General features: G+C 35.5%; 1 protein-coding gene across 5 annotated transcripts in view; it reads right to left on the bottom strand.

The window, feature by feature from the left end:
• Nucleotides 1-2,286: 2,286 nt before the first annotated feature.
• Nucleotides 2,287-14,655, bottom strand: part of LOC122733580 (methyl-CpG-binding protein 2-like) — a 49,664-nt gene continuing 37,295 nt past the window's right edge. For all 5 annotated transcript variants that reach the window (XM_043974099.1, XM_043974097.1, XM_043974098.1 and 2 more), the window contains one exon: nt 2,287-9,161. In XM_043974099.1, the coding sequence (XP_043830034.1) occupies nt 8,132-9,161 (1,030 nt within the window). In that variant the 3' untranslated portion in view covers nt 2,287-8,131. The remainder of the gene's footprint in view (nt 9,162-14,655) is intronic.

Raw genomic sequence — 14,655 nt, forward strand, 5'->3', positions numbered from 1 at the left:
CCCAATATTCCCCACCTTACTCTCTGGACTTTAAATTATTATGTAAAAAGGGTCCACCTACATTAAGTAGTTTCTATTCAGAGCCAGTACCGCCTATACTTAAATTAGGAGCTGTTCAATTATCTTTTGTCAAAGGTTCATTTACATTAATTAGCTATGTGTCACTCTGGAGCAATCTTTTGGTTCCCTTTTTGTTCTGTTACCTAGCTTCTGAGCTTTGTGATACCACAAGCTATAGTTCCTCTGCCCCGATTAAAGAGCTTATTTCTCCTATCTTGATTGTTTCCTTAATTTCCAGGTTAACAACTGATTGATTGGCAAACAGTACTAAACCAATAATACTAAGGAGTCTATCTCCTTATTAACAGAGGACCCTTTGAAGAAAAGGTGCAAAGATCATGAATTTGTTTACAAAGAAAACAAGGAACAGACAGATATTTATTTTTAGGATTTATTTTTTCTTGTCCTATGCTATGGATATCAGGAATAAAATATTTTAAATAAAACCACAGATATAATTACAATAAACGTCTTCCTTTTTATGTCATTACAAGCAAAATGAATTTATAATGCAATACACATATTTATCAAAATCACATATTTTAAAGAAAGAAAAAGATACTAAAAACTTAAAACTGGATCTAATTTATTTCACCAGCATGTACAACTTTTTCATGGGACAGAGAAACATTGAAAGGGGTCAGACAACCAAAACTATCAAGACCTTTCATTACTGTTTCACAATTTGCAACTCTTGAGGATTTTAGTTTCAATGACAAGAACTTTAAGAAAAAAGAGGAAACTGTCACAGTTTTAGCAAGGGATAAATATTTCTCAAATTCATACTTCACATTAACTTGTACAGCATTTAACATTTACAAGGAATTTCACACATGTAATTGAAATGAACTAGCATCTGAATTTGCAGTGCAGTTTTCTTACAAATAAAAATCCAGGAAGTTTTCTTTATGAAAACAGAAAATGAAGTCTCCTATCTGATTATATTCCTATTTGCTTTGATCATTCTCTTTGGAATCCATCTGTTTTGTCTATGTCTCATTCAAAATGTGGCACAGCAAAGTACAAGGCCAATGAACAACAGAATTATGGCCTGACACGCACTGCAAGATTATAAACTTCAAAAAAGAATTTCATTTAACTGTTCATATGAATTGCTATCCAGACATTTTGTACTTCTGTGATTAATTTTATTAATCACTGCTAAATGCAATTTCACATTTATTGTTTTTAAATGGTTTTGATGTCAAGGCTCTAGTCTGTTAATCTATTTATATTTCACAATATAATGGTTTAGCTCTTTTTCAAATCAAAAATTTGATAAGCATGTAATTTATATCTTATTTTAGATCCATGATAAAAAAAAATTACAATGAACCAACACAACTTCGTTACTTAACACTAGAAACAGATCCATCAGTATTTGTGGCCCACTGATTCAAAAAGTTATGTTTTCTATTATACATTTCTCCATCTTGTCCAAAAACATAGCATAAAGTTAAATACCTTACTGAAATCCAGATAATATATATATAAGCATTTCCAATTCATTCGCAACTATTATGTCTTGCTTGGCCTCAAAAGGCAGAATTAGGAGCTATCAACAGAAGTTAAAAGGAGATAAGTTTCTGCTCAATTAAAATGTATGGGGCAAATATCAAGATTACTTTAAACTCCAGTTTTTTAATCAAAAGAGCAATAATGACTTGTAAAAAAATTTTGTTGACAACATGTTTCAAACAAAAACTAACTTTTAAATTTTTCATAACTGATTCAATTATTTTGTAGCATGGAATTAGCAGGGGTATCTGATTTTCCTTTATTACCGATCTGTTTTTTCCTGCTATTTCTTAACTCTAAAGTAGGAAGACAATACATCTACCCAATAATCAATACTGCACCAGAGATCACCATAGATGTTAAACATAAGAAGTGGTCCTAGAATAAGCACATAACATTTACAATATACAGTCTGGGTTGGTTTTAAAAAAAGGTATACCAGTGTTCAAAAAACAATATAAATTCCCTCACTTCAAATTGGGAACAGGTGGGTGGTGCAAGTGGATCATGCAGTAGATAGAGTGTGAGGCCTGGTGTCAAAATGACCTGAATTCAAATGTAGCTTTAGACACTTACTAGCCTGTGTTAACTGACCCTGGGCAAGTCACTTAACCCAGCTTGCCTCAGCTTCCCCTCTGTAAAATGTTTTGGAGAAGGAAATGGCAAACTACTCCAATATCTATGCCAAGAAAATTCCAAATAAGGTCAGAGTCAGACGCAACTGAAAAATGACTCAACAACAAAAAGTTCTAAAAGATCCCTTTCATAACCTGGGGAATGCAGGGGAAGAATGGGGGGGGCCACAGAGACATAGACAGAGACAGAAAAAGAGAGTGGGGGAAAAGGAAAGAGTGAGATTATAGCTGACCAGTCTAGACAGAGCAAATATAAGGCAGAATTAAGAAAATGAGCCTGAATCTCTCAAATTATGCTTTGTTTTGTATTAGTTATTTCTGTAGTTTAAAAATGCCTTTTTTCACTTTCTTTCTTTTTTACTTGGGGCTTTTTACACATAATGACTAATATGGAAATGTTTTGCATAATTATTCATGTAGAATCTATATCTGCTCACTGTCTTAGGAAGGGGAAGAGGAGGAATAAAATCTGGAACTCACTATTTTAAATTAAAAAACAATGTTTGGGGGGCAGCTAGGTGGCGCAGTGGATAGAGCACTGACCCTGGATTCAGGAGGACCTGAGTTCAAATCCGGCCTCAGACCCTTGACACTTACTAGCTGTGTGACCCTGGGCAAGTCACTTAACCCCAATTGCCTCACCAAAAAACAAAAAAAAAAACCAATGTTTGTCATGATCTTGGTAATAATGATTAAACAATAACAGTCATAATCTGAATTAAATTGGGCACTATGAATAAAGTGTTAAATCTGGAATATTCAAAATTCCTTTAAATTAAAAAAAAGGTTAAGCAAGATACTGTTATGGGATTGGGACATAGCAAGGAATTTGGGACTATTAAAGTTTAAACTGTAAGAGAGATAAGCCCCTATTAGGAGTGCCTGCTGCCTGATCAGTGCCAGGGGACAGAGATAACTCTGCAAGTCTGGACCACTACCTCTCATTTGAGGACATAGGTATCTCAGAGAATCAGGTCTCTCTGAACCATCTCCCCTTGGTGGCTTTCTCTATTTTATTCTAATTGGATGTGTGTGAAAGAGTGTAATTCTTTAAAGAGGAATATTAAAGGACCCCCACCAATGGGTTCCCCCTTGACATTACTATAAATCACATTAAAATTTGTTTGATGGGAAGGCAGTTGAAGAAATCAGTACATATACAGGTCAGCATGGCACAATTTCTAGATATTTGGAAGGATTATTCTTCAATGGACCTAATTCTACTTGCTACCTCAAGACTTTAACTGTATTAGGCTTTCCTCTTTCACTTCAGCTTGTAATTGTTCAGTGCCATAATTTTTGGAAGACAGAAAACACATTTGGAAACCAGGCTTGGTGCTGATTGCATTACTAAACCAGTTCTGCAAATTAAATTAATCGACTTTTCTAAGGCAGCTTCCTTATTTATAAAACAAAGATAAACCACTGGCAAATTTTATTGGCAAATTCCATTGGCTATTGCCAACAAATTACCATTCAAGGACATGCAGTTAATTTTGATGAAGCTTATCATCAAAAAGTTTTGATTCAATAAATCATCTAAGGAATAGTTGTGACAAAACTGACTTTTAAAATTATTGTAGAATTACTATGCATAAGCTTGATAGGTTGATAGACTTCTAACAAGCAAATCAATACAAGTCACTGTAAATCAAGAGACCACACCTCAACATCTACATAGCAATACAGAGCAAAATATAATAGAAATATTTATAAATTCAAATTTGATATCCTGATGAATTATTTTCCATCGCTAAGAAATCACCAATTCATGAGTTTCTAGTCTTATCTAAGTCTTATTTATGTAAGAAGGTATTAGAAATGCTGAGAACTGAAACTTAAAGAGGCAACTAAGTTTTTGGCACAAAATCTCATGTAAATAAATCTAAGGTGTTCTATGTTCTCCAAATACAATAGCATTCTAAAATCACCCAAAACTTTCTGTATGAAAATCATTCTTTGCCCTCTTGATCACCTCTCTACATCAGTAGCAAGGAATAATTAGAAGAAGGAAGAGGCCCAGAAAGAAATTAAATTTAAAATGATCAGGCTAGAATAAAGTATAGAATAAGGTATATGGATTTCAGTTACTTTTAAACTATTTTTAGGAACTTGGTAACTTCTTACTCAAAGTATATTTAGATTTTTAATGCTCAGAAAAGCAATATTAAGTCACACTCTGTAAAACACTAGTAGACACTGAGGGTATTTCCTGAATACTAGATTATCTGAGGACCTTACTTGTCTTTAATAGCAATTATTAACATTTATAAAGCATTTACTTTGTACAGGGTAACTATGCTAAGTGAGTGCTTTGTAAGTGTCTCAACTGATAATAAACATCCCATTAAGTATCATTTCTCCACTTTTTCACTGACTGAAACTTTAAATGATCTTAACCTCCTGAAAGCAAGTTAGATTGAAAAGCTTACTCCAAAGAGATTAAAAAAAAAAGACCCCTTTTCCTAACTTTATATAAATCCAAATGAATTCTTGAATTATTGATTAAAAAGCCATGGGTTTCAAAGAATCTATTAACCAAAATAAAAATCAATATGAAACCTTGCTTATTAGTAATCTTATATGTATTTTTACTCCATCTAATGATACTTTTAGAATTGCACTCTTTAGTAAAGCATTAGTGGAGAAATGAAATTTAAATGCATGTTAACTTTTAAAGACATTTAAAGTATTTGAAGAACTAGTGAGGAAGTGCCCCACAATATGTACATATATGTGTATGTACAAAGAGAAATGAGACAGAGAATCTATAATCTCTAACCAAGCAGGACTCCTGGCATTGTTTTGATCTGACACACAAAACACAATTCTGGGAAAGGCCACTGGATTATGATCTTTTTTTTTAAAACTAGAGACATAAGGAATATAAGAAAATATAAGAAAAAGGAAAAGAGTAAGAAACCAGAAACAGAGAAATGAAGGAAAATGGGGGAGGGGAGGTATGAGAGATGGGGGGAAAGTGTTTTTTTCTCAGATTGTATTGTGTTTATCTGGGTTTTTGTTACTTAACTTTAGGAACATCATCATCCTGTTTCTTTAATGTAACTTTAGGGCCACCTGCATCCTGTTTTTTGTTATTCAACTTCAGGGACACTTGCACCCTGTTTTTGTTGTTCAGTTTCAGAGACACCTGCATCTTGTTATATAACTTTCCATCCCCTGTTCTCTTGATTGGGTTAGATGTTCTGTGTAGATGGTACAGTCTCGACAAACAGCCAATGGGAGTCAGACAGGGGTCGGAGGGGGTGGTGCATTAGGAATGTATATACGGTTTTCTTCTGAACCTGTGCAGAGCACTTGCCATATTCAGGTTTGCGCCCTTTCTTGAGAAAGAAAGAAATTTTGTTTTCTTTTCTACTTCCACTCTCTGACTCCAGGTATTTATTTTGAGTAGGTGGTCATTTTGTCCCACTCAGGGGGGAGAGTAAAGGATTCAACTTGAAAAGCCTTTTTCTAAAAACACAAATTTCAATACTTTGATACTGGTCTGAATCACTGATAATAAGTGTTGACATAAGATTAAAGTTTTGGATAAGAGTATCTTAAAAATAAGCAAAAGCTATACTAATAAATAAAAAATAAGAACTCTTCCCAATATTGGAGAGTTTTGAAAGAGAAAAATTAAAGTGCAGAAGTAGGTGTCCTTTTGAAAGATAATGTTAACTCAATGTTTAAGGAATAAAAGTGAAAAGTCTTAAAACATGTCTAGATTTTTTTCCTTAAAGAATGAAGGAGGGGGCAGCTAGGTGGCACAGTGGATAAAGCACCTGCCCTGGATTCAGGAGGATGTGAGTTCAAATCCAACCTCAGACACTTGACACTTACTAGCTATGTGACCCTGGGCAAGTCACTTAACCCCCACAGCCATGGGAAAAAGAATAAAGAAAGGGAATAAAGGTAGACAGTTAAAAAGGCTACCCTTTCTAAGGGCAATTACTTTTCCACTGCAGAAGAATCAAAAGCAAAGAAAAAAAATTACACAAGGAAAACACTTCAATTTCTTTACATTTCAACCATTCATGAACAATATAAAAAGATGCTAAAGAATTGAAACATAGATAGCTAAAAGTCACATTACATGTTCATCAGTTTGTTTAGTACTTATGTCTAGCATGTCCATGTGTATGTGTGACAACTTTTAATTAATATATTTAAGAGTCCACTTTTCTACCTAATGGTGATTCTGTTTAGTAAGTCATAAACAAAACATTTTCGAACACAAAGGTAGACATCTATACAATGACCTTCTAAACATCTTAACTTAATAGGGTACAACCTTATTTATTATTTCCAATGCAAAGTCCAATTTATTCCACATTTGACTTTTTCTACTTCTTTTCCACAAGATGAATAATGCCATAATCAGAGACTATCTGAATGAAGGTGTTACTCTAATTTTTCCATTATACAAGCAGCGTACTGAAAATGTGAGGACTAGGAATGAAAACTAGGTTCTATCTATCCAAATAAGCCAGTCAGGCTTCAAGTACAAAGTCCCATAGAATAGAAGTAGGTAGGGAATTCCTGCCTGCTTAGAGTGCAACTAACCAAAAAGACCCTCACTGAAGCCAAATAGAAAGGAAAAAAAAAGGAAAACGAATTTGACTAATGCTATAAAACTGCAGCCAATATTTAAGAATTTTGAAGCATCATGGGAACTCCATGTATTTATTCTGCTTTAACATAATTAGCAAATATATACAAATATAAGACCTGAATACAATCAGCTTAAATGACAATGACGTGCTGTTCAGTTAGGTAGGTTTTCTGTCAGAGCATCTGTTGATTTGTTTTGAAGGGAAATATGAAAAATAGTACAAGTAGACTTCGAAAAGAACTGAAAGAACTTTATTCTCATTGTAAAGTTGACCACTGTTCCATAAATTGCTATTATTCCCTTCTTCCCTAATCTGCTCTTGATGCTTATTTCCACAAAATATTTTAACCATTTCTTTATGGAATTCATTTATAAGCGCTAGTGAAGCTTATATATGGTCCTGTTACATATATTCCCATAATATTATATCTATTCTGGATTTCTTAAGTTCCAAATATCTATTGAACAGATAAACAATCACACCTGGCTTCCAGGCACTCTTCTAGGTCAACTCATAATGTCTAGTGGCTCATCAAAAATCCTATTCTGATGAGGGCACCAAATGAAGGTTTAAAAAAAAAAAAAAGTTTCCACTCATTTGTGAAAAATTCTGAGGAAGAAGAGAACAAATAAGGTTTGCTTTACTTTAATTACTGTTGGTCTGACTTTATGTCACTGTTTATTTTCTTTAAAATTTAATTTTCATCCCCCAAGTTTTAAAATTTCAGGTTGGGGGCAGCTAAGGTGGCGCAGTGGATAAAGCATCTGCCCTGGATTCAGGAGGACTTGAGTTCAAATCCAGCCTCAGACACTTGACACTTACTAGCTGTGTGACCTTGGGCAAGTCACTTAACCCTCACTGCCCTGCAAAAAACAAAAACAAAAAAACTTCAGGTCTGGACATTACTGATGCTAAAAATACAAGTTCCACTGACCTAATTTATTATGTTTCAAATGACAACTCATATTCCACCCTATTCTTAAGATGATTAATAATGGAACAGGAATTGGCATATGTCAAAATACTTGAAGTATTATACTAGTTGGTAGTACAGAGTACTATTATACAAAAGTGCAAAGCTGCTTCCGGCTTGATTTAAGTCTTCAACTTGACTGTGCTTGTCAATAAAGGAAACATCCACAATTATTTCTACCCAGAAACCATAAAATTCTAAATGTGCTGAGAAAACTAAAACACAAACTTTTTATTTCAGTTAACTTGGAAAGCTTTGTCAGAGTCCTACCCATAAGATGAAACAGCTGCCTTTATTTTTTGTTTTTAAATCTATGTAACTTAAAATCAACTAACTCTCTCTGTTACAGACATCCGACTGCCCACAGGATCCTCTCTACTAGGCTTTGGCATAGAAGATGAAACAATGTCTTTTTGGTCTCCTTCTCCCCTGTGTTTATATTTATCTATAGGTGCAGTAGCAGGCTGTGTTTTAATGGATTCTTTTATACAGCTGTCACTTTCAGGCTGTTCTTTTTGCATCTTCTCATCTTTGTTGCTCAAGTCCTTGGACTGAGAAGAGCTTCCGTTTGCCTCAGAACTCTCAGGAGATAATGGGAGCAATGCTGAGGTAGCCTGGGGTGATTCTAAATAATGATGGTGCTCTTTTTTCAGAGGTGAGGTGCTACTGATGCTCCACCCTTTGGGGCTGCTTTCTTTACTTTTACAAACAGAACCTTTCCCAGATTTTAGTCCCTTGCCACTCTTTTCTCCAATTGTTGACAAAAGCAAGGGGCTTACCATTTCCTTTACTTCAATACTAACTGTTTCCCTTGTCTTCCTCTTTTTGATGGGCAACACAGTTTCTTGCACTGAGCTGATGGAAGACTCTTTAATTGTTTTCTTTTTGACCTCAGCAGAAGTGGTTGCCATCCCACTCCCTGGCTTGCGGCCTCTTTTCTTGGGAATGCCTTGGGGATTTGTCTCAATTTTTCGCTTCCGGCCAGGTCGTTTGATTACCATGACTTGGGCAGATGTGGTGGCCCCAACTCCTTCTTCCTTCCCTCCAGGTGAAGGCTGAAAAGTCTTGACCAGGAGCTTCCCAGAGCTCTTCTCAATCACCCTTTTAATATGAACATTTTCTGAATCATCTGCCTTAGATTTTCCTGTGCTGCTTCCTTTGGGCCTTCCTCTCCCTCTACCTAGCCCCAAAGCCTTAGTAGTTTGAGGCTTCTTGGATGACTTTTGTTCTCGCCTGGAAGGGCTTCCTCTCCCAGTTACTGTAAAATCAAAATCATTTGGGTCCAAAGATGTGTCGCCTACCTTTTCAAAGTATGCAATCAATTCCACCTTGGAACGAAAGGCTTTTCCCTGGGGACTATACAGAAGGAAAGAGAAACAAAAGAATCACGGTTAGAAACAATGAAAAGAGAATTAAGAAAGATAAAAATTAAGAAAAGTCAATATTGGAGGGTTTGTAAAAAGAGCAGTTTGGCAATAAAGTGTCTAAAATGTCTATGCATTTCTGACCCAGAGATTCTACTGCTAAGCACCCATGGTCAATAACCAAAAAAAAAAAAAAAAAAAAAGGGCCCTATATACATATATATATAATATACACACACATCAAAATACTTATACCAGAATTTTGGGTAGAAGCAAAGAACTAGAAACAATGTAAACATCCATCATTTGTGGAATGGCTAAATGAACAGTAATACATAAGTCTAATAGCATATTATTTCATTATCAAAATAATAAGTGATGAGTAAGTATTCAGAAAAGCATAACATAACAGTGATTACACATCAGGTGAAAGAAAAATTATTGTTATACATAAAATTGAATTCTGTATAATTATAAAGACCAAGCTAATCCATAATGAAGATATGAAAATAATGTTCATTCAACAGAAAAAAACTAGACTACATATCAATTAACTTTCCATATCTAATTTCCATATATCAATTGTTGATTACCAACATGTAATTTATGCTCTATATAATTTATAAGGATGCTGTGAAAAATAAAATCAAGTGAGAACTGTTATATTTCCTTACATGTGCCACCCAAAAAGGAGGTCAACCTCCTTTCTTCCATCATTTTGCTACTACCAAACCCCATCAATACTAAGGGACTGACTATTTCCTGCCTCAATTCTGACATATTATCATTATGAAACACTATCAATACTTACTATACAATGCGCCACGTGGCATACCGTGGAAGTACTTCAAGAAAAATTTAAGAAAATTCCACAGGGGAAAAAAAGCAAAATTACAATAGGGTGCTTAATATCCTTCTTACATAATAAATTTCAGAAAAAGATAAACAAAAATTTCAGAAGTTAGACATGTTATATGGGAATACAGTGGGACCCCAAGAAACCTTAACATCCCAACCCCTAAGACCAAAAAATACAGTTCTTTCTCCTATCTCAGGTATGAATTGGGGCAGGACATGACCCAATATGCCAATAAGCAATACTATCCGGGATATAGATGGATGCTACAAATTCCTACTGATACCCAATTATGAAAGATCCCCTCTTAGTTATCCAGCCCCAGTCTTTGCTTCCCCTTGCCTTGTAATTGCCTTCCCTTCCTTTATTTTGTAAAGATACAAAAGACCAGGTCTTCTCTTACTCCAGTGGGGCAGTAACCGTGGTGGCAGCTAAGTCCAACCACGGTCAAGCCAAGAAGCATCTCATACACAAGAGCAGAATTTTCAGGAGGGCAATGAAAAGAAGGCCCCAGACAACAGCACTTTGAAAGCAATGAAAGTTTACAGGTCCCCAGACTGAAGTATTCTTAAAACCCTTGAGTAACACAAATTTGTATCACAAGGAAATAGTAAAAGCTCTCAAGAGGACCTTATGCTCCCCAAAAGCCCAGCTCTAACATCAAATCTGAAGTCAGAAAGTAAATTAGAAGCATAAGCAACAACAACAAAAAGAATCCCACCATAAACCTCTATTAGTAGTATCAGGGAAGCTCAAGACAAATCCAAAATAAAAGAATAACTACAAAGAGCTCCCATAAACAAAGCCTCAGATAAAAACACATAATTTCATCAGTTCCCCCCTTCTTGAAACAGTAAGCAACTTTATATAAGCTATACATGTTCAATCATGTAAAACATCACCATATAATTCACATTGTGGAAGAAGCTGTAGAGGAAAAAAAAACACACAAAAATAAAGTGAAAAATAATATGCTTCAGTTCTGGAGATGGACAGCATTTTTCATCATTAGTCCTTTGGTATTACCTTGGATTACTGTATTACTGAAAATAGCTAGGTTATTCATAACTGATCATCACACAATGGTCATGTTGCCCTGGTTTTTTTTTCACTTCACTTTGCATCATTTCCAAGGCTCTCTGATTTCATCCCACTTGTCATTTCTTACAGCACAATAATATTTCATCACCATCATATACCACAGCTTGTACAGCCATTTCCCAATCGATGGGCATTCCCTCAATTTTCAATTCTTAGTCACCACAAAAAGAGCTAATTTAAGAATCACTGGCCAAGGCAGTAAAGCAGGAGAAAGAGTAAGTGATCATGTCCCTGCCCCACCAAAAATAAAATTTGAAGAATCAAAAATTCCTCCAAATAGATCTAGAAAAAGAACAAGCGCAAATTCTATCAGACAAATCCAAGACAAGTCACATTCGATTCTTTTTCCTAGCAAATTTGGGAAACAGAGATAGCAAAATTTCTGGAGGCACCAAGTAAAAGGATTAGCCATCAACAACCACATCTGAAAGCAAGGAGAGATTTTACACAAGGGAAAGAATAATAGGTTCATACCAAGGCAAGCCCATCCTGAAAATAGAATTAAGTGGTTTTATAAATGGAATGAGAGTACTAAAGCAGGGGCAGCTAGGTGGCACAGTGGATAGAGCACTGGCCCAGGAGTCAGGAGTACCTGAGTTCAAACCCAGCCTCAGACACTTAACACAAGTCACTTAATCCCAATTGCCTCACAAAAAAAAAAAAAAAAAGAGTACTAAAGCAAACAACTAAAAAAGAAATGAGAGCTATAGAAGAAATAACGGGGAAAAAGAATTAACAGTTTGGCACAGGAAGTACAAAACTTTGCTCAAGCAACAAATTTTTTCAAAATTTAGACTGAACCAAACAAAAGCAATGTCTCCATGAGAAAACTGTCTAGGTCTCTGAGAACCAGAAGGCAAAATGGAAATAGAAAGAATTCACCAGGAATCCCAAAACGAAAACTCCCCAAATTCTGGACAAAATCTAGAGCTTCCAAGAAAAAATACACTACAGGTAGCCAGAAGAAAAATTGCAAACACACAACAGATCACACAGGATTGAAATAGCACTCAGATTTAGGTTATACATGTAAAATTATGTAAAGTATTTCCATATTAGTCACTTTGTATAAGAAGACTTCAATAAAGTATACCATGCTTCAGTCTGTGTTCAATCAATATCAATTCTTTCTCTGGAGGTGGATGGTATGTTTCATCCATAGTCCTTTGGGACTGTCTTGAATCATTGTATTGTTGAGAATAGTCAAGTCATTCACAGTTTTTCATCAGACAATATTGCTCTCTGTGCATAATATTCTGGTTCTACTTACTTCACTATATATCAGTTCATATACATCTTTCCACTCAAGTATCTTTGGCAAGAAAACCCCAAATGAGGTCATGAAAAGTCAAACCTAACTGAAAATGAATGAACAACAACAAAAAGCCCCTGAGAACACTACCACCTTTAGGGATCTTAGAGACATCTACTTGGAGTGCCTAGGAATGATTCTAATTAAGGTTTGATGATCTTTAAAAAAAAAAAGAATGGAAAAGTAAGGGAAATCAAATATACTAAGACTGGAGGAAGAGAGAAGACTTGGAAAAATTGTCACATAACTAGAATATGAAAATAGAAGTCTATACAAGTCAAAGTGGCAGGAATCAGGGATAACTTCAATATCACTTTCATCTGAACTCATCAAAGGAAGAATACACATCTATACATATATACTGTCGGGTTTAAAAAAAAAAAAAGATTTCGGGGCAGCTAGGTGGCTCAGTGGATAGAGCACTGGCCCTGGAGTCGGGAGGACCTGAGTTCAAATCCAGCCTCAGACACTTAACACTTACTAGCTGTATGACCCTGGGCAAGCCACTTAACCCCAATTATCTCACCAAAAATTAAAAAAAAAAAATTTTTTTTAATTGGGGCAGCTAGGTGGCACAGTGGATAGAGCACCGGCCCTGGAGTCGGGAGGACCTGAGTTCAAATCCAGCCCCAGACCTTAACACTTACTAGCTGTGTGACCCTGGGCAAGTCACTTAACCTCAATTGCCTCACTAAAAAAAAAAAAAGAAAGAAAGAAAAAAAGATTTCACCCAAAAGGGAAACCAGAAACAAACTGATTAATGACATTGGTAGGGATAGAGGGAGTGTGGGTGAGAGTGAGCAGGGGGGGAGGGGGAGGTGTATGCCAAGAAAATAAGAATAATTAAGAAAGGGATCTATAAAGAACTCTTAAAAGAAACAAAGGGAAGAAAAAGTATAAGAGAAATACAGCACAGCTGGGTATCAAAGTGGATAGATCACTAAGCCTGGGTGATTTTAAATCCTGTCTCAAAACACTTACTAGCTGTATTACCCCGGGCAAAAGTCATTTAACTTCAGTTTACCTTAGTTTCCTTAACTATAAAATGGAGATAAATAGTATTACCTCCTTCCCAGGATTGTTATGAGGATGATATGAGATAATATTTATAAAGTGCTTAGCCCAGTGCATGGAATATAGAACAGCATTAGCTATTATTATTAATCTAATGACTTGCTGTTTACAAAATTCACACTTGAAACAAATACACACAGAGTTAAAACTATAAGTTAAAGCTATAGAAGAAACCATTATGCTTCAGCTAAAATAAGCCCTTCAGGGGGCAGTTAGGTAGCGCAGTGGATAAAGCACCAGCCCTGGATTCAGGAAGACCTGAGTTCAAATCCAGCCTCAGACACTGTGACCCTGGCCAAGTCACTTAACCCTCATTTCCCTGCAAAAAAAAAAAAGAAAGAAAGAAATTGGTAAAGTAAGCCCTTCATTACTTAGTACCAACCCTTTTGGTCTTCTTCCATCTACCATCTATATCCATCCCTACCCCAACACACCACATATTCTTTAGTCCACTGATTATGTTCTCTTTGCTATTTTCCATACAAGATACACCATTTCTCTGCACTTTTTACTTATTGTCCTACAAGCCTGGCACACTCTTTGGGTTCATCTCTACTGAGTGCCATTTCCAACAGTCCCACCTACATAGGTAGGTAATAATATTACCCAACTCCTTTTAATTCTAATGTCTTCCATCTGCCAGTTATTTCCTCTATACCCTATTTATATGTGTATACATATATCTATACATGTATGTGGATATTTGCTGTATGTGTATTTGCTTGTTGTCTCTTCCATTAGACTAATATCTTTGAGGGTAGGGACTTTCTTTTTTTGTAATCCCATCCCGTAGCATATTACCTGTAACATAATAGGTATTTAATAAGCAACTGTAATAATAGACCTATTTAATAGAAACATATGGGAAAATTACATTATTACATTTTGCTGAAAGGTACACCAAATAACATAATATCTGAATTCTGAAAGGGAAAGTTAAATCAGTGAAAAAGAGAAAGCTAGTAAAACAATTCACCCCCTAAGCCCTAGATAAATCTTAAAAAAAATTTTTTTTTTAATTGAGTATCTGAAAAAAAAAAAAACTATAAAAAGTTAGAGCTGCGTCAGCTAGGTGGTGCAGTGGATAAGACACCAATCGGGGGGCAGCTAGATGGCACAGTGGATAGAGCACCGGCCCTGGAT

The sequence above is a fragment of the Dromiciops gliroides genome, chromosome X (assembly GCF_019393635.1).
Source record: "Dromiciops gliroides isolate mDroGli1 chromosome X, mDroGli1.pri, whole genome shotgun sequence".
Lineage (NCBI taxonomy): Eukaryota > Metazoa > Chordata > Mammalia > Microbiotheria > Microbiotheriidae > Dromiciops > Dromiciops gliroides.